This window comes from Giraffa tippelskirchi, chromosome 4, assembly GCF_054371585.1.
Source record: "Giraffa tippelskirchi isolate mGirTip1 chromosome 4, T2T-mGirTip1v1.2.pri, whole genome shotgun sequence".
Taxonomy (NCBI): domain Eukaryota; kingdom Metazoa; phylum Chordata; class Mammalia; order Artiodactyla; family Giraffidae; genus Giraffa; species Giraffa tippelskirchi.
In genome coordinates, this window is record NC_137278.1 from 89,417,851 (window position 1) to 89,443,494 (window position 25,644).

The 25,644-nt window shown below is 36.3% G+C and overlaps 1 protein-coding gene across 10 annotated transcripts in view; it reads right to left on the reverse strand.

The window, feature by feature from the left end:
* The window catches only part of EXOC6B (exocyst complex component 6B), a 760,794-nt gene that overhangs the window by 214,629 nt on the left and 520,521 nt on the right, over window positions 1–25,644 (reverse strand). For all 10 annotated transcript variants that reach the window (XM_081482978.1, XM_081482980.1, XM_081482979.1 and 7 more), the window contains one exon: window positions 24,263–24,442. In XM_081482978.1, the coding sequence (XP_081339104.1) occupies window positions 24,263–24,442 (180 nt within the window). The remainder of the gene's footprint in view (window positions 1–24,262; window positions 24,443–25,644) is intronic.

Genomic DNA, 25,644 nt, shown 5'->3' on the forward strand with positions numbered 1-25,644 from the left:
TTATATGCCATGAGCCTCTAAGTGATCTTTTCTCAAAGCTAAATAAACATCTTCTTCAAACATCCCTATACGGTTTAGTTTCTAGTCTTTTCTACCCCACAGCATTTTCTCTTAGAGGACTCCACTGCTCAGCATCCTTTTTAGACTACAAAATAAAAGCAAAACAACGGATCCAGAAATGCTCTGATCAGCATCAAGTAGGAGAGGATTTTGTTCTAGATCAGTAGTTCTTAAACTTTAGCATATATCAGGAATTCCCTGGAGGAACGTATTAAAATACCTTCGCTAGGGCAAAAGCCAAGTTTCTGACTCAGTATGTCTGGGATGGGGTCTTAGGTCATAGATTTTTTAACAAAATTCTGACACTGCTGTTTCAGGTACCACATTTTGAAAACTGTTAGATAATATTCTTCTATAAAAAACATTAGAACAATTAAGCTGTTTGGTACATCTTGCTTACTTAACCTGAATTTGCAGCCAACACAAATTCTCAAGCCTTTTTTTTATCAAGCACAATTGATTCGAATAACCAACTAAACATTCCTATTCTTTATTTTCCATCTCTACCAAGAAAATCAACAAAATGCACATTACATAGGTAGACCATTAGTGACATATTCATGTATGAAGAGAGTATATTATTTCTTATATTTTAGTTTTAGTTCATCAAGCTAAGAGGAGTTCCAGATCTCTGTCATCTCTAATGTAAAAGCAAGCCAATTTTTAAGATATCTTGGTGTCCTTTCCCTGACATTAAGAGAACTTAAAGGCTCTGGACTGAGCATTCTACAGATTATTTTTTAAAATTCCCTAACAGAATTTCTAAGGATGTCAAAAAACAATGAATCAACTACATAATGCTTTCTAAAAACCCTTGAAAACTAAATGCTTCCCTCACTACTATATGAATAGTTTATTTGTCTAATTATGAGTCATCCGAAAAGACAGTTTTATAAATACTTACCAAAAACTAAAAAAAAAAAAAAGAATTACTTTCAAATTTGAGCACTTGACTCCAGTTAGCTAATGTGACAAGAAGACAGAGAATCCTACCAATTTCACATAATACTGCCAGAAGCCCTCTTTGCAGGGATGTTAATATGCTCAAGAGTAGCCTTGCAAGGACCAAATGTACTCAGTGTCAACTGGTTAAACTTTAGAAATCAATGACCTTTACATAGCTTTGTTTAGTTATTTTTTGTGCCAACTTCTTGAGCATTATGTTGAATTCAAGTCCATTTGACAGATTTAGATAAATCCTAAGAATACAATTTTCAAGTTTATAAAAATTTACCAGCTCATTAAAATTGCTCAGCTCTGCTCATACTTACCTCAAGTTGTTCTGGTTAGCAGAGGATCACTAGTCAGACAATTTAGCAGATTACAATCTATTTTATGGCAGTCCTTTTTTTCCTTGCCTAATTTAAGACTATGCCCACAGCCTCTGCTGAATTAACCTGGTCAGAAGCATTCCTCTCTCACTTACTTGGTGAAAATGTTTTTGTAAAGGATATGAACAAGTGGAGTTTTTAATATAGCTTTCTTTTATTAAACACAATCAATGGCTGCAGCAATCCGGAAAGATTCTTAAAACTCCAGTACTCATTCATATTTTGAAGTCAGGAAAGATAATGAACCTTAAGTCTCTACAACTCAGCTAAATTAAACAAATTTCCTGACTGCAGCTTTTGCCTCAATCTCCCAAATTTAGCTACAAAGTTCTGAAAGCTTACAAGTCAAAGAGCAAACAAAAAGGAAAAAGATGCTGAGCCTAGGGTCCTCCAAAGAATACACTGATCAAAGGCCAAATCGTTGTAGCTGTGGCAAACAAAAAGCAGTGGGGGAAAGTAGCAAGGTCTTCTCAGGGTACAAAAAAACAAAAACCTAAGTTTGAAAAGGATCCTGAAAACTCTGAAAAATGTACTGACACTGTAGTTTGAAAAGTATGGAGACATTTCCACGTGTTTTTTTTTTACTGTATTCAATCACAGACAGCTGCTATAATTCACTGTATTTAAGTGTCCAAAATATGATAAATCAATTTAGATCACAGCTTCTAGAATTAACCATGCAATGTAAAAGCTAACGGAATAAAACTGTTGCAGGACACTGCTTCACTCTGTTTATAAGGGGGAACAGGTAGCAAAAAGTGAAATTTATGATCTTATGACAAAACAAGTAGGAGCTTAGAAATGAACTGTATATATAGTACATGAACTTGGGCAAACTCCAGGAAAAGGTAAGGGACAAGGAAGCCTGGTGTGCTACAGTCCACAGGGTTACAAAGAGTCAGACACAACTTAGTGACTGAACACCACCACTACCACCAATATAGAGTACATACAGAATAGTGCCAAATAGCAATAATACTTTTTACTGTATATCTTCTGTTAGTAAAGTGCAGAAAAAAGTGGTTTCCAGGAGATTTTGGAGTCAGCATCTTCAGGATTCTTGCAGTACACATGAAAAACTTCAGCCAAATACTGATTTGTCAGACAGCTTACACTATATGCTGCAATAACAAATACCTCCCAAATCTTTGTGGCTTACAACTACAAAGATTTATTTTCTACCCACATTCCATGTCAGCTGCAGAAGCAGCCCCTTTCATGAACATGCTAACTTCATGGCACAGGAAAGACAGCCATGGCAGAACAATGTAATGTTTCTAAAGATTCTGCTTGGAGGTGACATTCATCCCTTCTGTTCACATTACACTGGACACAGTCAATCACTGTGTGGATTGTGACTGTGGCAGTGGAGTGATTGTGGCAATCACTCCAACCACTGAATGGAGAATCATAATTCTGTCACAGGGAGAGGCAGCAAATAATTGGATAAAATAATAATACCACAGTCTGCTAGCTGATAACCAATCAGTTAGCTTTGCTTTTGCCTTCTGCACATGAACTACACATACCGTATTTCCCAGAAGGGATAACCTCAAAGTCCTTTCTGGACATGGCAATAGACTCAATACAAAACCCAGATGTGGCACCTCTTACTGTGTAGACCAATAAACTAAAAAAACAAGTGAGCTGTCCCTCAAATATCCAACATATAATTGGAGAAGGGGAAAAACACAACTGGATTAAATCTCTAATTTGGAAAGGGGAAGAATGGGAAACACAGAGCAATCACTTATCCATATCAATTCAGAACTTGTGAGGGCCGCTTGCCCTTGAAGTGGGGAGCATACCTTACCTGGGCCCTGGTTTTACTTTCTTGGAGTATCTTCTTAATTCACTGTTCTTTGAGGCTGCTGGCTCTGCCTATAAGAGGTTGTTCATTTTCTTTGATCCTCATTAGATCTATAGATAAGTTATTGAAGAATATGACTCACTACTACTTCCTTGGTGATTTGAGCACCTTTCTCAGGCTACTTCTAATTCACAGAAGGTAGGAGGCACACAAGTTATGAACAATCACAATCTATTTTAGTGGAAAATACTAGCTCATTTGGCAGCACAACACTCTTGAAATTGTATTTATTTATTTATTAATAATTGCAGTCATCTTGTTATGCCAGTACCCATATTTACAAATCTTTTCAGGATACGCCTCTTACTCCAGACTTAATTACAAGTTCCCTGACTGAGGTGAGCAAGTTTTTATGGTATAACCACATACTTAGTACTTGTTTTGCCTTCTGAGACATTTCAATCAAATGAAAAGATTTACTGGGTACCTACCTTAATTGAATCTAAGGTTTTAAAAAAAATATGCTGGCTTTAACCCTGATGTTATCTTTGACAGACGGCTGAAATAGACTTCTATCCATTCATATAATTTTTCAGTTATGTATATTACCAAAATGAGAAAAAGTTTCACATTTTGACTGTTACTCTTGAAATTTCTAGATTCTCTCCATTTCCTTTATCCTCTGATTATAAACAGGCCAATTCTTTCCTGAGCTCATCTCTATTTTGTAATCAAATGAAACCAAGAGAAACCAAAGAATATTGATCATATTCTGTTCCCAAACTCTTTGCTGGTACACTTGTCTGGAATATTATCTGATTTCCAGTTATCTCAAGAGACAACTTCATCAAAAGTTTAATCATGGGAATAAACTTTTGCTTAGCCCCAAAGTCAGTTCAGATATTTTAGATATTTTTGTACATGTGTTTATCACATCAGTATCTCATAGAGTTTTATCAATTTCTGTATCAGTTACCTTATACTCAATTATGATATAACAAAATAACTGCTAAATTTCAGTTTCTTACAACTAAGGTTTAATCCTCCCTCAGTTATTGTTGGCTAGGGATCAGTTTGAAGCAGCTACTGTTAATGATATTCTACGCACACAGCAGAGGAAAAAGAGTGATAAAGAACCACAAAATGGCTCTTAAAGCTTACTCTGAAAAGTAATACAGGAAACATTTTCATTTCAGTAGCCAAAGCAAGTCACATGGCCAAGTCTGACACAGGGAAGGGAACTGAATAACTGGAAATAATATAATCTACTAAAATAATGTATCACAACAGATTGAATGCAGAAGGATGTAGAAGAATTCAGCTGTATTCTAAGCCAGAAAGTAAAGGGATTCGCAAAAATGTAAAATAGTGCTACTCAAAAGAGTAAATTTTTGCTTAGAAAATAGTAATTTTTCATAGAAGTGTTACTTACGTTAACATATTAGATCTATTATTGCTCTCTGAAATAAAATAACCCTTAGAAGATGTCTAAGACCATTTCTAATATGGCATATATCATACAGATATAACACAAATAAGCAAAAGTTATGTAGGGTCCCTGATACTTTTTTGGGCATACAAATAGATCCTGAAACCAAAAAGTTTGAAAACTGCCACTATAAAGCACAAATAATAATAATGATTCAAGGATTTTGTAGGATTAAAATAAATGCTATTTGTCATGAGCAGTGCCTGACAAAATATATACTGAATAAATATTAGATATTATTGTTACTACTGATAATAAAGGGATGAAAAGTGAATAAAAACAAGAGAAGACTTTTGCTTATTCAACTCCTAAAAATCACAGGACATTTTTTTAATAGGAAGACAGGTTCTCTATAGCTCAACTGCCATATCTGTGGTTCCCTGATAAAGCAATGCATAATTGTAGCTAAAAGAAAATCATTAAACATCATGGAAATCTTTAAGGAAGAAAGAGCAAGTCCCTTTTCCTTCATTGCAGAGATTATTGATTTCAAATCTTTTACTTACCTTTAGAAGTTTTTTCCTAACCAAAATACCCTGCAGATACATATTCATTTTGGAAAAATGAGATCACACTAGACATGCTTATTTGTACCAAACTTAAACAAAAAAGAAAACCTTAATGTGTATCTTGGACAAATTTTGACATATGAATGTGTCAAAATTTAAGTCCCTGCTGATTATTTCCATAGCACTGTAAAAACTGAATAACTGAAAAACAGAGCTTTAAAAAATTTTTTAGAGATATACTGTTGCCTTTTGAAGATGTGTCTTTAAAGTAACATATAAGAATGAGATTGCTAAATAAAAAAATAGAATTTTATTAGATGAAGTCAACTGACTTCATAATATGATAAGTCAAATTATATTCTAACCTATGGTGTATCAGGCCCTATTTTGGTTACAACCTTCCCAAGACTGAGTTCTTTTCAATCTTTCCTTATATGATAGATGAAAAATCTCACTGTTTTTATGTGTGTTTCTATAATTATAAGTGCAAATAAGTTTACTTATTGTACTTTGTATATTTTTTTTGTCATTTTCACATTTTTCTTCTAATTTTTCATTACAATGTCACTGTAAAAGACTCAAAATAATTAAGAATTTAATAGAGCAAAATGTGTAAGTCCTTCTTCACATATACTCACTGAAAAAACTTTCTTCTAGAGAGGTCCCTAGCAGCACGGAATACATTCTTCCAGTCTGGCTTTTATACATTTTCATACATTTGCACAAGCACATATATCTTTTCTTAAAACATAAAGTCATAATGTATCTATTGCTCTGCAACTTAAATTTTCAAATAGCAACTTATCACATCATTGCTTTATTTTAAAAGAGGAAATATTGGTCTGAGTATTTACTACAGTACTCACTATAATTTACTTTACAAGCCCCCTATTAATGAGCAATTGGGTTCTTTTCAGTTTTTCATACAACACTGTTATGGTGAATATTTATATATATTGATCTTCACTTATGAGTATAAGATGGAATTGCTGACTCTGAGTATGTACTTAAAAGTTTTGCTAAATACTGTTACATAGTGCTCCAAAAGAGCTTATCATCAAAAATATATGAAAGAGCTGGTTTTCCTGTATTTTATCAATCTTTAACATTCATGCTAATCTGACAAGAAAAATATGTATTACTATGATTTTAAACTCCATTTTTCTGAAGTAAGGACTGAATCTCTTTTCACTTATTACCAGTCATTTAGTAAAATATTCATTCATATAGTTTTCCCATTTTTCTATTAAGCTTATTCTTAATACTTTCTAAGATTTACTTATTAATCTTTGTTATATTATAAATATTTCCTCAGTCTTTATCTAGAATTATCTTTATTATGTAGTATCTTTATCATACACAAATTTCAATTTTATGAGGCACTTTAAAATAATTTTGGTTCCCATTCTAGGTCATTGTTCTCTTTTCTATTAGTATACACTACTATTTTAGTTATTACTGCTTCACACTCTAGTTATTTCATATCCCAAACATTTCTGTCCAGGAACATTGTATTCCTGTTATTAATCTGGTTTTCTAGTGAGCCCCTCATTAAACTTTCAAAGTTTCCTCCTATAAGTCTAACATACTTCTTGTCATGTATATTTGTAACTATTTTACTATTTTTCTGGCAGTTGTGAATGCAAACCATTTTCACTGCATTTCATAATATGTTATAAGGCACAGAAAAGCTGAAGAATGTGATTTATAATACTGCAGTCATTTTTATTAAACTCTCGTCAATTCCAGTAGGTTCGCAATTGTTGTCTTAAGACGGTTTTACATAATCACACTGTTTGCATATTGAAGCTTTCTCACTTGCTTCCAACAGTCCTACTGCTTATTATTTTTCTTGTCTTACTGCATTGGTTTGGATCCCTTGAAAACACTGAATGGTAGTGGTGATAATAGTCTTTTTATTTCTTTGGTCTGGCATAATGAGCCTGATTCTAGTGTTTCACATTAAACATGATGTTTTTTCCAAGTCTCTGATAGACAGCAACTATTAAATTGACAAAAGTTTCAGTCTAATATTAGTTTGTTCAGCTTCTATTAGGAATGGCTATATATTCAATGTTAAATTGTTAATTTCATGTTAAAATATTATTCCTTTCAATACTTATATGAATATACAGTTTTTCCCTTTTAATCTGCCTGGTAGTATAATTTTTTATACTACATTATATACCTATTTTATCTAGTTTTGAGGTTGTCTGCCTTAACTTCTATTTTATATAATGCCTTGTAGGACATTTGGTATTGTCCAAAATGTCCATAACACATTTTGTTGACACCAGAAGGTCTCTGAAATCTGGTCCTATCCAAAATGCGCATGCAAAGTGATTTTGAATAAGACCAAATATCAAAACCTTTTGGCATGAATCTAACTTCTTATGAACATTTCACACACAACAAAATGTCTGCTAACCATATAGTGTTAATACTGCTATATATGCTTTGTTTGTCCTGGTGGTGGTGTTGAGTCACTAAGTTGCATTCGATTCTTTCTGATCCCATGAACTGCAGCACACCAGGCTTCCCTGTCCTTCACTATCTCCAGGAGCTTGCTCAAACTCATGTCCATTGAGTCAGGGATGCCATCCAACCATCTCATCCTCTGCAGTCCCTTCTCCTCCTGCCCTCAATTTTTCCCAGCATCAGGATCTTTTCCAGTGAGTTGGGTTCTTCACATCAGGTGGTCAAAGTATTGGATCCGCAGCTTCAGCATCAGTCCTTCCAATGAATATTCAGGGTTGATTTCCTTTAGGATGGGCTGGTTTGATTTCCTTGCTGTCCAAGGGACTCTCAAGAGTCTTTTCCAGCACTCCAATTCGAAAACCAATTCTTCGGTGCTCAGCCTTCTTTATAGTCCAACTCTCACATCCATACATGGCTACTGGAAAAACCATAGCTTTGACTATATGGACCTTTGTCAGCAAAGTTATGTCTCTGTTTTTTAATAGGCTGTCTAAATTTGCCATAGCTTTTTTCCAAGGAGTAATTTCATGGCTTTGGTCACTATTCGCAGTGATTTTGAAGCCCAAGAAAATCAAATCTGCCACTGTTTCCATTGTTTCCCCATCTATTTGCCATGAAGTAATGGGATTGGATGACATATCTGTGATTTTGAATGTTGAGTTTTAAGCCAGCTTTTTCACTCTCCTTTCATCAAGAGGCTCTTTAATTCCTCTTTGCTTTTTGCCATTAGGGTGGTATCATCTGCATATCTGAGGTTGTTGATATTTCTCCTAGCACTCTTGATTGCAGATTGTGATTCATCCAGCCCAGCATTTTGCATGATGTATTCTGCACAGAAGTTAAATAAGCAGGGTGACAATATATAGCCTTGATGCATTCTTTTCGCAATTTTGAACCATTCTATTGTTTCACATCTGGTTGTAATCGTTGCTTTTTGACCTGCATATAGGTTTCTCAGGAGGAGGTAAGGTGTTCTGGTATTCCCATCTCTTGAAGAATTTTCCACAGTTTGTTGTGATCCACACAGTCAAAGGCTTTGGTGCAGTCAATGAAGCAGATGTTTTTCTGGAATTCTCTTGCTTTTTATATGGTCCAATGGATGTGGGCAACTTGATATTTGGTTCTTTTGCCTTTTCTAAATCCAGCTTGTACATCTGGAAGTTTTCAGTTCACATACTGTTGAAGCCTAGCTTGCAGGATTTTGAGCATTACCTTGATAGCATGTGAAATGAACATTATTTTACAGTACCTTGAACATTCTTTGGCATTGCCTTTCTTTGGGATTGGAAAGAAAACTGAACTTTTCCATTCCTGTGGACATTGCTGAGTTTCCCATATTTGCTGGCATATTGAGTGCAGCACTTTAAAAGTATCATCTTTAAGGATTTTAAATAGTTTAGCTGGAGTTCCATCACCTCCAATAGCTTTGTTTGCAGTAGTAATGCTTCCTAAGGCCCACGTGACTTCACATTTCAGGATGTCTGGCTCTAGGTGAGTGCCCACACCATAGTAGTTATCCAGGTCATTAAGACCTTTATTGTACATTTCTTCTGTGTTTTCTTGCCACCTCTTCTTAATCTCTTCTGCTCCTAGCCTAGACTGTTTCTCACACTTATTTGCATTTTTCTATTTTGCTTTATTTGTTTATTCTTGTAAACAACACAAAGCCAAATTCTGACATAAAGTCAATTTGACAATCTCTAAGTTGAAAAGGAAATTGTACTAGTTTCACATTTACTGTGATCTTTAATGTATTTGGACTTATTATTATTATCTTATTTTTCCTTTTCAATTCAGTAATGAAGGTTTTTAATATTTTATTTGGGCTTTTCAGGTGGCTCTAGTGTTAAAGAACCTCCCTGCCAATGCAGGAGACATAAGAGACGTGGATTCAACCCCTGGGTCAGGAAGAGACCCTGGAGGAGGGCATGGTAATCCACTCCAGCATTCTTGCCTGGAGAATTCCATGGACAGAGGAACCTGGCGAGCTACTGTCCATAGGGTCGCAAAGAGTCAGACATGACTGAAGTGACTTAATACACACACACACACAGTTGATTTATAATGTATTATTAGTCTCTGGTGTACAGCAAAGTGATTCAGTTGTATATATACATATGTTCATTCTTTTTAGACTCTTTTCTTATACAGGTAGATCAGAGTACATTCGGTAGAGTTCCTTGGCTATACAGAAGGTCCTTGCTGGTTACCTATATTATATACAGTAGTATGCATGTGTTCACCTGTAGTTCCTGATTTATTCCTCCCCCCAAAGTTTCTCCTTTGGTAATCATAAGTTTGTTTTTGAGATCTACAAGTCAGCTTCTGCTTTGAAAATAAGTTCATCTGTATCTTTACTTTAAATTAGATTCCATGTACAAGCTGTATCATATGATATTTGTCCTTCTCTGACAACTTACTTCACATGGTATGATAATCACTAGGTCCATCCATGTGTGCTGAGAAGAATGTCTGTTTTTAAAGCATTTTAGAAGAATTTCAGGAACTTGCACGTAGAAATTAACTTTCCCTTAAAGATGACCCATCAAGTAACTGCCAAGGAAGGATGACCAAGGACAGGTATCACTGTATTTTCAGACAAAGAAACTAAGGCAAACCAAGGTGGGTTAAGAGAGATCTTGCCCCAGGTCATATAAATTAACATTAACAGCAGACAGAGAAAACTAATTCAAGATTCCCTCCTCTGGGTCTGTTACTTGAGACAGTATTTCCTCTCTCTCAAGCATTTCTGAAAGATTATCAGAACAACAAGGATAAACTCTCAAAAGTATGTTCTTATGCTGAGCATGCAAAATGAGTAGCTATGCATGCAAGTGTAAATTTATACAACTGGAGGCTGAAAAAATACTTGTGTGTTTACCTCATTTGTTAATTAAAAGGACACAGCAACATTTTAGAAGTCTGGTGCTAAGTCGCTTCAGTCGTGTCCAACTCTGTGCGACACCATAGATGGCAGCCCTGTGGAAAATATTATTACTGATTTGTGGGTATCTCATGAAGAGGTAGGAGGTACCCACAAACCATCCTGAGGTGGCTCAGTAGTAAACAATCCTCCTGCCAATGCAGGGGACTCAAGAGAGGTGGGTTTGATCCCTGGGTCAGCAAAAATCCCCTGGAGTAGGAAATGGCAACCCACTCCAGTATTCTCCCTGGAAAATTCCATGGGCTGAGGAGCCTGGTGGGCTATAGTCTATGGGGCCACAAAGAGTCAGACATGACTGAGAACACACACAATACAATACACGTGAAAAGAGGTAAGCTACCTTGGTTATCAAAATTTCAATGAGAAAATAGTTGCAAATTTCAATAATTTTTCCCTGATCATTCACCATCTAATAAATCTAATCCAGGACATCATCTCCCCTCTCCATCACACACACAGTCAGTCACTGACACACCCTTTAGCTTTGTTGCTGTTGTGGTGATAAAACATCTTTGAGAACTAAGAAAAACTGGGGATTTCAAAATGTAAAAGAACAAGACAGTCTTTGCTTTTTTTCTTTACAGTTCTTTCCATATCCATATTTCATATCATTCAATCCCTCTTTGACATTGAGTAACTCTTATCGGGGAATTTTTTAAATGAAAAGAAGTATTTATATTTATGAAAAGACAAATGACTCTGGTACTTTCTCAGAAATACCTAGCTCCTTCCTCTCTCACTGTTCACTAATAATGCACTAGAGTGAATCTCAGACACAGCTATTTTTGCTAAAATATTTTACTAAAATGAAGTTCCACAAAGAAGTTATCTAGCATGCTGGGAACATGAACATAAACGTGGAGTGATCTCGGTGAAAAATCAGAACAAGGAGTAGTTTTATAAAATCATATTAATTTGATTTTATTGAATACAAAGTTGGCCAATATGACTAAGTTTTTAAAGTATGGCTTCAGAAAGACATCTCTATATTGGACAAGACAAAAACAGGGCAATTATGAAAGTGATATTGACAATTCAAGACTCTGAACTACCTGAGTTCAATTATTAGTGGTAAGTGGTAAGGTGATTATGAATGGTAGAATCAACTGAATCTACACTGAGAGGTTACTATATAATATTTAGAGAGCAATGGCACCTCAGAATAAACAAAATGAAAAAAAATACCCTCAATTAAATACTTACAATATAATCCTATGACAAAGATTACAACTCCACAAGTGGAAAAAGTGTGTACTTGTAGTTAGACAAACATGAATTTAATTCAAAGTACTACTTCTAAATGGCCTGGACACTGAAGTAAGTATAGTATTGACATATGATAGTTACTGTATATATAGAATCACTGTATTATATAGCATGCATGAACAATAACACTTAGTATAAGTTGCTTGTTACATTTTAAAAACAGAAAATAAAAAGAAATTTGAACACAGAGAACACCTATACAGCATGGTTTTGACTAGAAGTATTGTATTTTGGGGGCTTCCCCAGTAGCTCAGTTGGTAAAGAATCTGCCTGTAATGCAGGAAGCCCTGGTTTGATTCCTGGGTCAGGAAGATCCCCTGGAGAAGGGATAGGCCACCCACTCCAGTATTTTTAGGGTTCCCTGGTGGCTCAGGCCATAAAGAATCCACCTGCAATGTTGGAGACCTGCGTTTGATCCCTAGGTTGAGAAGATACCCTGGAGGAGGGCATGGCAACCCACTTTAGGATTCTTGCCTGGAGAATCCCCATGGACAGAGGAGCCTGGTGGTCTACAGTCCATGGGGGTCACAAAGAGTCGGACATGACTTGACCACTAAGAACAGCATGGCATATTGCATTTTTACCTTATGATACTCCAAATCTTAGTCAAAGAATTGTACAATACTGGGGGAGACATAATGACCAAAATACTGCTAGCCATTTTCCTATCGAAATATGAAACGCATTTAAAAATAAATGTTTCATCAATAAAAATATTTTAATATGAATTAATTATTAAAAATAATCTTGAGATAGAGAATAATAAAATATATTGAGATAGAGTCTAAACATGACCTTCCACCAACCCAGGATTATAAACGTTTCATGACGGGAAAAAAAAAAAATTTTAATACACATAAACAAAAGGGAAAAATCGCAGACTATACAGAGTACAGTTAAACTAGAGAATAATTTAATTCTAGGTTTTTATTATACATTAATATTGATGTATTTTATAACACATTAGTATCAATGAATAATGAATAATTTCCTATAATTATATTAATAAAAATGAGATCATATTGTTACAGTTTTTTGTTTGTAGTTTGGGGTTTTTTTTGGTCATCCTATGAAGCTAATAAAATCTTAGTTCCCTGAATAGAGATTGAAACTGGGTCCTGGCAAGGAAAGTGCCAAGTACTAAAAATCGGACTGCAGGGATGTCCTTTCTTTTTTGGTTATAGGCTTCTTTATCTAAGAATAAAATAGTAATCTGGAGTTAAAATCAAAAACATCATTGAACTTACCTTCTCTCCAACCAGTTTGAAAAGTAATCTCAATTTTCAAATTAAGAGACAACATTTTTAAATAAGTAAATATCATTTACATTAATTTAGTGAATCACTGATATCACATTATGTGAATATGTAATAATTTATTTAGCTAGTACATCTGTTACTAGATTTTTAATTTATTCCCAACTTTTTACTATACAAAGTGAGTGAAGTCGCTTAGTTGTGTCCAACTCTTTGCGACCCCAGGGACTGTAAACCACCAGGTTCCTCTGTCCGTGGGATTTTTCAGGCAAGAATACTGGAGAGGGTTGCCATTTCCTTCTCCAGGAGATCCTCCCAACCCAGGGACTGAACCCAGGTCTCCCGCATTGTAGACAGACGCTTTACTATCTGAGCCACCAGGGAAGTCCTTTAAAGATAATGCAATTGTGAACATACTTATATCTGAATTTTATAATACATCCGTGATTATTTCATTAACTTTTTTTTTGTTGCTGTTCAGTCACTAAGTCGTTTTGACTCTTTGTGACTCCATGGACTGCAACACGCAGGCTCCTCTGTCCGCCACTATCTCCCTGAGTTTGCTCAAATTCATGTCCATTGAGTCATTTATGCTATCTAACCATCTCATCGTCTGCTGCCCGCTTCTCCTTTTGTCATCAAACTTTCCAAGCATCAGGGTCTTTTCCAATGAGTCAGCTCATCTCATCAGGTGGCCAAAGTATTGGAGCTTCAGCTTCAGCATCAATTCTTACAATGAATATTCACTCTTGATTTCCTTCTCCTTGCAGTGCAAGGGACTCTCAAGAGTCTTCTCCAGCACCACAATTCAAAAACATCAATTCTTTGGCACTCAGCCTTCTTTAGAGTCCAATTCTCACATTCATATATAATTTGTTGGAAAAACCTTACCTTTGACTATATAAAAACCTTACCTCTGTCAGCAAAGTGATATCTCTGCTTTTTAATATTCTGTCTAGGTTGGTCATAGCTTTTCTTCCAAGGAGCAAGGGTCTTTTAATTTCATGGCTGGTTATCCCAGTCATTAAGACCTTTTTTGTATAGCTCTTTTGTTTATTCTTGCCATCTCTTCTTAATCTCTTCTGCTTCTGTTAGGTCCTTACCATTTCTGTCCTTTATCATGCTCATTCTTGCCTGAAATGCTTCCTTGATATCTCCAATTTCCTTGAAGAAATCTATAGTCTTTCCCACTATATTGTTTTCCTCTATTTCTTTGCATTGTTCCTTTAAGAAGGCTTTCTTATCTCTCCTTGTTATTCTCTGGAAGTCTGCATTCAGTTGGGTACATCTTTCCCTTTCTCTCTTGCTCTTTGCTTCTCTTCTTTCCTTAGGTATTTTCAAAGCCTCCTCAGACAACCACTTTGCCTTCTTGCATCTCTTTTTCTGTGGGACAGTTTTGGTCACTGCCTCCTTTACAATGTTATGAACCTCCATCCATAGTTTCTCAGGCACTCTGCCTACCAAATCTAATCCCTTGAATCTATTAATCACCTCCATTGCACAATCATTAGGGATTTGATTTAGGTGATACCTGAATGGCTAGTGGTTTTCCCTACTTTCTTCAATTTAACCTGAATTTTGCAGTAAGGAGCTCATGATGTGAACAACAGTCAGCTGAAGTTCTTGTTTTTGCTGACTGTATAGAGTCTTTCCAGGGCTTCCCACATGTCACTAGTGGTAAAGAACCTGTCTGCCAATACAGGAGATGAAAGAGACTCGGGTTCAATCCTTGGGTCTGGAAGATTTCCTTAAGAAGGGCATGGCAACCCACTCCAGTATTCTTGCCTGGGAATCCCATAGACAGAGGAGCCTGGCAGGTTATAGTCCATAGGGTAGCACAGAGTCAGACACGACTAAAGCAACTTAGCACGCACACGAGCATGCATAGAGCTTCTCCATATTTGGCTGCAAAGAAAAGAATCAATCTGATTTCAGTATTGACCATCTGGTGATGTCCAGGTGTAGAGTTGTCTTTTGGGCTGTTGGACAACAGTGTTTGCTATGACCATTGTGTTCTCTTGACAACATTCTGCTAGTCTTTGCCCTGCTTCATTTTGCATGCCAAGGCCAAACTTGCCTGTTATTCCAGGTATCTCTTGAGTTCTTATTTTGCATTCCAATCCCCTATGATAAAAAGGACATCTTTTCTGGTGTTAGTTCTAGAAGGTATTGTAGGTTTTTATAAAACAGGTCAACATTAGCTTCTTAAGCATCAGTGGTGAGGGCATAGACTTGGATTACTGAGATGTTGACTGGTTTGCCTTGAAAATGAACTAAGATCACTCTTTAATTTTTAAGGTTGCACCCAAATGTTGAATGTCAGACTCTTTAGTTGACTATGAGGACTTCTCCATTTCCTCTAAAGCATTCTTGCCCACAGTTGTAGATATAATAGTCATGTGAATTAAATTTGCCCATTCTTGTCCAATATTAATAATTCACTGATTCCTAAGATGTCAATGTTCAATCTTGCCATCTCCTGTTTGACCATGTGCAATTTACCTTGATTCATGGACCTAACATTCCAGGTTCCTATGCAATATTTTTCCTTACAGAATCAGACTTTACTTTCACCACCAGACACAATCATAACTGAGTGTCATTTCTGCTTTGTCCCAGCCACCTCATTCTTTCTGGAGCTATTAGTAATTGCCTTCAGCTCTTCCCCAGGGATTCCCTGGTGGCTCAGATAGTAAAGAAACCACCTGCAATGCACAAGATCTGGGTTCAATCCCTGGTTGGGAAGAAAGCCTGGAGAAGGGAATGGCTACCCACTCTGGTATTCTTGCCTGGAGAATTCCATGGTCAGAGGAGCCTGCTGGGCTACAGTTCATGAGATCACAAAGAATCAGACATGACTGAGAAACTAACACTTTCCTTCACTTTTCTTTCTTCCCCAGTAGCATACTGGACACCTTCCAACATAAGGGGCTCATCTTCCAGTGTCATCTTTTTGCTTTTTCATACTGTTCATAGGGATCTCCAGGGAAGAATATTGGAGTGGATTGCTATTTCCTCCTCCAGTGGACCACAATTTGTCAGAACTCTTCACTATGACCCATCCGTCCTAGGTGGCCCTGCATGGCATGGCTCATAGTTTCACTGAGTTACACAAATCACTTCATCACGTCAAGGCTGTAAGCCATGAAGGGAATTTCATTAAGTTAGATTCCTATAAATGGGATTTCAGCATAATAGGTACACAAATTTTAAAACATTTATGAGAGACACTGAAAAATTAAGTACTAAGAAAACTATACCAATTTACACACCTGCCAGCAATGTATCAGAATACATATTTCCTGAAATAGTAATCACAAATACTGAAGGTTATCATTTCTTATTTACGTTTGGCAAATTTATAGGCAAAAACACCCCACGATGTTTATATATATATATATCTATACATATATATATATATATACTCTAATATGTCATTATTAGAATTACATGCTTTGTCCATGTTATTATTAGTCTTTGATTTTTTCTCCTCTTCTCATTGCCTTAATACAACTTTTGCAAATTTTTCTTCAAGTTGTATTTTCCTCTGATTGAAATTGAAAGAATGTGCTATATTGTTATACATTATAGATATTAACCTTCAGGAATATTTACTGTAAATGTTTTTACTGATAATCTTACATTCTGTTTTCTAACTAATACCTTTTAGGCACATTATAAATAATTTTCTGTAGTCAAATTATTAACCTTTTCCTTAATGATTTCAGTCTTTGGTGTCATCCTTATGATAGTAAGTCACTTTCAGATTATAGAAATATATGCTAATATTTTTATTGGTTTTCCCATAGTTTCTTTCTTTTTAAAAATATGAACATCCATTTGATCTAAAATTCATTTTGAGATATGAAGTATAGACTTAATATTCTTTTTACCCAATGAGCAGACAGCATTGGTAACAGCAATTGCTAAATGCCATTTTTATCACATACTAAATCTTACTTATTCTTTGAAATATTTATAGATATTTTCTTTATTCCTTTATTCTATCAGTCCAGTCTTGTGTAGGAGGGATATTAATTATTTTCATTAACAATAACATTTCTATATTAGAAGGGATTACACTCATTAATTTTCTTTTCCATATTTTTTTGCCAAATATTGCCCATTTTTGTCTCTGAATGAATTGTGGAATTATTTTGTTAAGATAATCCATCACCATCAAATTTACTTGGTATTCACTACAGTTATATTAATTTTTGAAAAACTACTATTCTCATCCTTGATGTTGTTCCATCACTCAGTTGTGTTTGACGCTTTGCGACCCCATGGACTGCAGCACGCCAGGTTTCCCTGTCCTTCACCATCTCCAAGAGTTTACTTCAACTCATGTCCACTGAGTCAGTGATGCCATGCAGCGATCTCGTCCTCTGTAGTCCCCTTCTCCTCCTGCCCTCTATCTTTCCCAGCATCAGGGTCTTTTCCAATGAGTTGGCTCTTCACATAGGTGGCCAAAGTACTGGAACTTCAGCTTCAGCATCAGTCCTTCCAATGAATATTCAGAGTTAATTGCCTTTAGGATTGACAGGTTTGATCTCCTTGCAGTCCAAGGGATTCTCAGAAGTTTTTGCAACTTGAAAGCATTGCTTCTTCAGCACTCAGCCTTCTTTATGGTCCAACTCTCACATCCACACATGACTACTGGAAAAACCATAGCTTTGACTATATGGACCTTTGTCAGCAAAACAATGTCTCTGCTTTTTAATACGCTATCTAGGTTCGTCATAGCTTTTCTTCCATGGAGCAAGTGTCTTTTAATTTCATGGCTACAGTCACCATCTGCAGTGATTTTGGAGTCCAAGAAAATAAAGTCTCTCACCATTTCCATTGCTTCCCCATCTATTTGCCATGAAGTGATGAAACCAGATGCCACAATCCTTGTTTTCTCATCCTAGAACCCTGCATATATCTGATCATAATGAAGTATCTTTTAAATTATTCTGTGACATGTTTTCCACACTGATGCTATATATGACTTGTTAAATATACTCACAGAGACCTTATATAATATGCATCAATGGCAAATAGGATACTTTGGGGACAATATTTTCCATGAAGGTATTGCAAAGGTAAGAGAAGATGACCTGTTTTCTAAGTGTACTCTGTAACCAAAAGTTTTATTGGTCCTAATTATTTTTCAGTTGATTTTCTAGAGTTTTACAACCACACAATACTAATTTAAGGATAATGATAAGATACATGGCTCATTGTAATATTTGTAATTTACTTCTCTTTTACCTTATTTATTTGATAGAACATCTAAAGTAATGGTGATATGTCTTCACCATTCTTCTGATGCTGATGCAAATAAATATTCTTAGTGTTCCACTGTTAAATCTTTGATGCCTGCTGAATTTCATATAGATGTTCTTTATCATGCTATTGAAATATAATATTGCTTGTATTTAAAACTTTTTAAATATGTCAATGTATGGCAAAAACTATTACAATATTGTAAAGTAATTAGCCCCCAACTAAAATAAATAAATTTATTAAAAAAAAAAAAATTTGAAAAGCAGGCTGGATGTTATACAATATCTTTTTAGAATTACATAAAGATGATCATATACTTTATCTCCTTCACCTAGTATTATGATAAATTATATTAACATATTTTTAAATATCAAACCATCTCTGCATTTCTAGAGTAAACCCTACATACTAATGCTAAATTACTTTCTTGAAACATTTTGGAACAGACTTGCTAAATTTTTTTTTATAATTGTGAGATTAATTTATAGTTTTATCTTTTGGGCTACTTTCTCTGACTTTGGTATCAAGATGAAACTAGATAAAATAGATTAAATGGCCAAGTTTTTTATAGGTTAGTGCTTCCACCAAAAGTTAGGAAAGGTAATAAGAAAAAAAAACTGGAGAAAACCAGAAGGCAAGGAAGCAATGAAAATGTAAGGGAATACAATTGCAAAGAGGGCAGACCTGTTAAAGGTGAGCTGAGGATCTGAAGTTGTCCCTGGAGGCATTTGACAAACCTAGGAGGAGTAACAGACTGAGAATCTGGGTTAGGTCCAGGCAGAAAGTAACTGCCCTGGTGAAAAAAAAAAAAAAAATCACTGCATTTTTGTTGCTTCCATGGGGCTGAAGTGCCAAAATTAGAGATCTCAGGGCCAGTTTTCTCCTCAAGACATTTTCTGAATTCTAAAGCTATACAGCCGAGGAAAATAACGGTCTATGCCAAAACCTTTCAAAAGCAAAGTAAGATTTCCTGGAGTTTCACAATGTTTCAGAAAAAACAACTCACTAGTGGGAGTGTTCCTAAGACTCACAGGTGGCAGCTTGAAAGCTCTTGAGGGATTAATGAATTGATATCGACAATCTCCAATCACAGTTTTTACTGTTAGCAATTGCTGATCCGGGTAAGATACCTACTCAAGATATTTGCCAAATTTTAAAACTGTAAAAAGCAGGAAGCTGAAGAGCTAAGTTTATATGAAAAGTGGAAATTTCCACAGTCCTCTTGGTATTAAAGAGACAATAATGTGCCAGGCTCTCATTAAAAGCTCTGAAGAACCACATCCTAGCAACAAATGTAAACCAAAGGTACAATACAACTGCAACTCAAGCTCAATCCAGATCAGTTCATATTGGATTAAGGTGATGAGGTTCAAACTACAAACCACCCACTCATTTTAACTACTTAGTAAGGGAAGGGATGAAACAATTCTGGTGGCAGAAGATAATATCTGGAACATCTATTAAAACATATTTTAAAAACAATGTCTACCATATGCCAAAAAATGATAGGAAGAGACAGAACCATATGACTGATAACAGCAACAACAATAAAACTCAGAAACAAATCTAGCCAATATGTAGGTGAACTACATGTAGGCATTAATAAACATCTTTAAAACAACTGCAGAGGAGTAGGATCAAGATAGTGGATTAAGAGGACATGGAGCTCATATCCCCCCATGAACATATCAAAAATACATCTACAAGTCAAAAAATTCTCACTGAAAACAAACTGGAAACTGACAGAAGAAATCTAGCATGAAAAAGGTTGGAAGAAAAATACACAAGTAATCAGGAAGGATGAAGAAAATGATGGGGTTGGCCCCTGTGTTCCTGTGACTCAGAGTAAAAAGGAGAATACACGGGTGGACACCTGCCCAGGGGAGTGGGCAGTGGGAGCCATAAATTACATGCCCAAGGCTGGGGTCCTATGCAGGAGAGACAAGCTTTCTTGGCTGGTTTGAGGGCCACTGGCACTACTAGGAGGGCAGTGGGAAGTCTGCACTCCACTCATGAAGAGCATATTCATACCCCAAGACAGGGTGGAAAGAGGTATGCACGAGAGGCTGCCAGGTTTCCCACAACCACTTCAGTGTGTGACTCAGCCCAAGCTGAGCCAGTGCACCATGGCTATTCACGCCACATCTCAGCAGGGTATTAAATCTGGGGTGGTCATAACCAGGGAGAAAACTCGATCTTGGGATGCAGAAGCAACCTGGTCTTTTGGTGGAGCCTAGGGGGTGGAGAGGATGGGGTCATTGTTGATGCTTACTCAAGCAGAACATCACAAGCAATCCAGATCTCTGATGGCAGCACTCAAGCATAGCTCACCTCCTGACACACACTGAGAGTCAACGTAGGCAACAACACTATAATGTGGTTCCCGAACAGGGAGGGGGAGCTGGGACAGAGGGCAGTGATCAGCTGTGAGAGACAAAGAGGACTTGGACCTGTGGCTGAGTCAGAGCAGAGTAAGGGAAACAAATGTGGGATCCCATACAGGCAGCACATAAGAGAAAGCTTAAGCCTCTGCCTGTAATCAACATAAGCCAAGAGCCCCCAAGAACCCCACTTACTTCAGCAGTTCCCACCACTCAGGTAAGCCTCCCAGTGTGGAAAAAAGGGGAAACAAACAGTTAAAGGGACAGAGCTGGCCCAGGCCAGGTCCTCAGGGCTTCTGTTCCGGGAATTTGGAATCAGACCCCACCCCCACAGGGTGCTGATGGCCACTGAGCAGAGGGAAGTCCCATCTCACACCCGGCACAGACTCGAGTTCCTCCCTCTGGAGCCCCACTCTCTACCGAGCTGATGCTATCCGCACACCCTGAGGAAAGTTACCACTGTGACTTGCTTCCCCTCAAATGCAGCTCTCACACCAAAGGCACAGCGCACACATTGGGTTGTTGCCACAGAGAACACCCCTTCAAGATGACAACAGGTAACTGTTTCACCTAAACTCATACAAATAGTTAAGTGAAGCAAAATGTAATGGCCGAAGACCCGTTCTCAATTGAAAGAATAAGAAAACACACCTGAAAAAATAATAAAACATAAATAAATAATTCATCTGATAAAGAATTCAAACCATTGGTTATAAAAAATATTAATTGAATTAGGGAACAGACTATATCCACACAGTGATAACTTTAATAAAAAACAAGAAACTGTTTAAAAAGACCCAATAAGAAATGCTGCTAAGCTGCTGCTAAGTCGTTTCAGTCATGTCCAACTCTGTGTGACCCCATAGACGGCAGCCCAACAGGCTCCCCCGTTCCTGGGATTCTCCAGGCAAGAATACTGGAGTGGGTTGCCATTTCCTTCTCCAGTGCATGAAAGCAAAAAGTGAAAGTGAAGTCGCTCAGTCATGTCCGACTCTTAGCGACCCCATGGACTGCAGCCTACCAGGCTCCTCCATCCATGGGATTTTCCAGGCAGGAGTACTGGAGTGGGGGTGCCATTGCCTTCTCCGCAATAAGAAATGAAGAATTCATTAAGAATTCATTTTAAGTTGAAATTAAAACACACTAGGAAAAATGAATAGCAAACTAAGTGATACAGAGGAACATGTAAGTGACCTGGTAAAATAAAGGAAACTCGCCCAATCCGAACAGTAAAAAAGAAAAAGAGCAAATTGTAAAAACTCAAAACAGTCTGAGAGTTCTCTGGTATATACTACTAAAAAAAATCAACAAAACCACAAGGGAAGATACAAAGGGGAAAAAAAAATGAACAGAGAAGAACTATAAGAACAGTCAGAAAACAAGTGACAAAATGGCAGTAAATATATACCTATCAATAATTACTTTAAATATCAGTGGACAAATGCTCCAATCAAAAGATATAGGGTGATGGATTAAATGAAAAGAGAGGACCCTTCTACATGCTGCTTAAGAGATTCAATTCAAAGTAAAATACACATATAGAAAAGAATGTGAGGAAATGAAAATGGTATTTCATGCAAACAGGAACAATAAGAAACCCAGGGTAACAATACTTGCTTCAGATGAAATAGACTTTAAAACAAAGGTTATAACAAAACACAAAGAAGGGTATTATTCCATGATAAGGGGATCGATACAAGACAAGGATGTTATACGCATTAATATGCACACCCCAAGGGTACCTAAAAATATGAAGCAAATATTTACAGACATGAAGGGAGAAATTGACAATAATACCATAACAAAAGGGGACTTTCACACCTTACTTGGGCTTCCCTTGGGGCTCAGTGGCAAAGAATCTGCCTGCCAATGCAGGAGACATGAGGTTGATCCCCGGGTCTAGAAGATCTGATGGAGAAGGAAATGGCAACCCACGCTAGTATTCTTGCCTGGGAAATCTCATGGACAGAGGAGCCTGGCAGACTATAGCCCATGGGGTTGCAAAAGAGTCAGACACAACTTAGTGACTACACAACAACACCTCACTTACATCAGTGGACATACCATCTAGACAGAAAATTTATCACGTAACAGTGGTTTTAACTGACACATTTGAACAGTTAAAAGCTATTGACAGGACATTTCCTCCAAAAGTACCAGAATATACATTCCTTTCAAGTACAGATGAAACATTTCCCAGGTCAGATCACATGCTAAGCCAAAAAATAAGTCTGAGCAATTTTAAGGAGATAGATATTATATCAAGCATCTTTCCCCATTACAACTGTATAAAATTAGAAATCAATTACAGGAAGAAAAGTGGGAAAGGCACAAATGTGAAGACTAAACTACACCCTACTAAAAAACCAACTAATTGAAGAAGAAATCAAAGAGGAAGTCAGAATACAAGTTGTGATAAAGGACAATGGAAACACAAAACTCCAAAAATCTACGGCATGCAGAAAGCAGCTCTAAGAGGGAAGTGTACAGCAGTGCAGGCCTTTCTCAAGAAATAAGTAAAACTTCAAACAAAGTATCTAACCAACCACTTTTAAAAAAGATGAACAAAGTCAAGTCATCAGAAGGAAGGAAATAATAAAGAAAAGAGAGAAAATGAATAAAACAGAGATCAATAAACAACAGGGAATCAATAAACAAGACGGAAAGAGGAAGGGGCGCGACAGGAGAAAGGGATTAAGAGACACAAACCACTGTGTATCAAATAGATAAGCAACAAGGATATACCATATAGCACATGGAATTATAGCCATTGTCTTAGAGTATAATCTGTAAAAACACTGAAACACTATGCTGTAAACTTGAAACCAATATAATGTTATAACTTTTCTTCTGGCTATGCTGTGAGAAATGTGGGATCTTTAGTTCCCCAGTGAGGGATCAAACTCGTGCCCCCTGCACTGGGAGCAAGGAAATCTTAATCTCTGGACCACCTGGGAAGTTCCTAATATAATACTGCAAATAAATTATACTTCAGTTTTTAAAAGGCTGTGATACATATGCTCAAGAAAATAGAGAAAAGATAGACAAATTAGAAAAATCTTGGAGAATTTTACCAGAGAATTTGAGGATATTAAAAAAATTAAATGGATATTATAGAATTAAAAGATACATATCTAAAATTCTAACTCCTAATTGTCTATTTTACTTCCACCAAGGCATCCATCATGTGTTGTACTAATTACCTTGAAGTTAGGAGGGATACATAAGCAGACACAGTATTAGGAATTATTTCCAGAATAAACAAAATGCAAATGTCAATGAAAAAAAGAAGTCTTAGAATAAGATGGAAGAAGTCTGTAAATCTTGTTAAGGGATAATTATAATGTGAGATTTTATACCCACAGCTTCCTGGCTAGTTACAGCAGAAACAAACATCATTCACCAACCTAGATTTTAAGAAATCTTTTTTCTATATGATGGACAAAATAAAAGCAATTGTCACTTACAGGAAGGTGTGTGAATACAGCAAAGGTGCTACGTAGAAAGGCAATGAGGTCCACTAGATAGTCACTAGCTTTGCTGCCCAAATCTCCTGTCATCCAGTCATAGTCAGCCAGCTGTAGAAACTGGTCAATCTTCTGGTTTAAGTTGGTATAAATTTCTTCTTCAGCTGCATGTCTGGCATCCTATGAAATATGAAATTTTAATAATCATTCAGAATCGCATTACAAACAAAGCAGAAATTTCTGCTTGGAAACATCTCAAACTAAGTAACATAATTGAGAATATCAAGTAATATTACAGTCTCCATTAATTTTTCTTTTTTCCAAAAGCTCAGTAGAATCTTTTCTATTTTGTATCTGCAAGACAAGCTATTATTTAGATTTACCAAATAAGAAATTGCCTTCACTGCGCTCAGCTATCTGCATCCTTTTTACTTTCTTATCCATCAAACTACACTCAACTATCTATCAAACAAACTATCAAAACTATACTCATCCTCAGGATCCTGTTCTTTTCTCTTCTGAGATTCCAAGAACCTCCCTCCTGACAGTACCGACCTCTCTTAAAATTGCTAGTCTCTTCACTTTCCTTATTATAGGTTTCCTGAAGTTCCAAATTTAATGCTGTTTGTTTCCACTAGTTACTATTCCACCTTTCTAGATTCTTTATAATGAAGTTTCTTCAAAGATGGGTACACATTTCCAAAAATTAACAATTTCAGGACTAATTAACAATAGCCCTGAAAAGTGCTTAAACAATAGCTAAAAATGTTCCTAAATCAAGTAGGTTTGAGAAACCCTATTTAAAAGAGTTGTGATGTACATATTTAAAAGAGTTGTGATGTAGAGTGGCATATAAAAGGTGCTAAGAGGTGTCATGGGACTAAAGCTCCAAGAAAAACATTTTTAGGGCAAAATAGCCTAAACTGAAATGCTAACAATCCATCAACATGGATTGGTCCAGGGTAATTCGCCAGGCTACCATATCTAATATTCATTTTTCAGACTGATCTTACTTGACTTTCCTCTGTTAAACATTCTCTGCTATAACCCTGTTCTTTTTTGGCTTTCAGGACATAGTTTTTCTGTTACTTTTCTGGCCTTTAATCCTCTCACTTTTGCTGAGTGATTTCATCACCTCGTATGCCTTTCACTATCTCTGTCCAAACCCATTCTTGTTAAAAACACATATATCTGATTGTTTCCTACGTTATGGTTCACAGAAACTTTAAATATTATTCTAAGTCCAGGACTAGAATAATTATAATCCTCACTCTTCATCTGTTCATTTCTAAGCAACATATTAGATTCCATTGATTCCTCCATAGTCCGTCACTATGTCCTATAAATTCTAACCTCCAAATTTTATGCTAACTCATAATCTC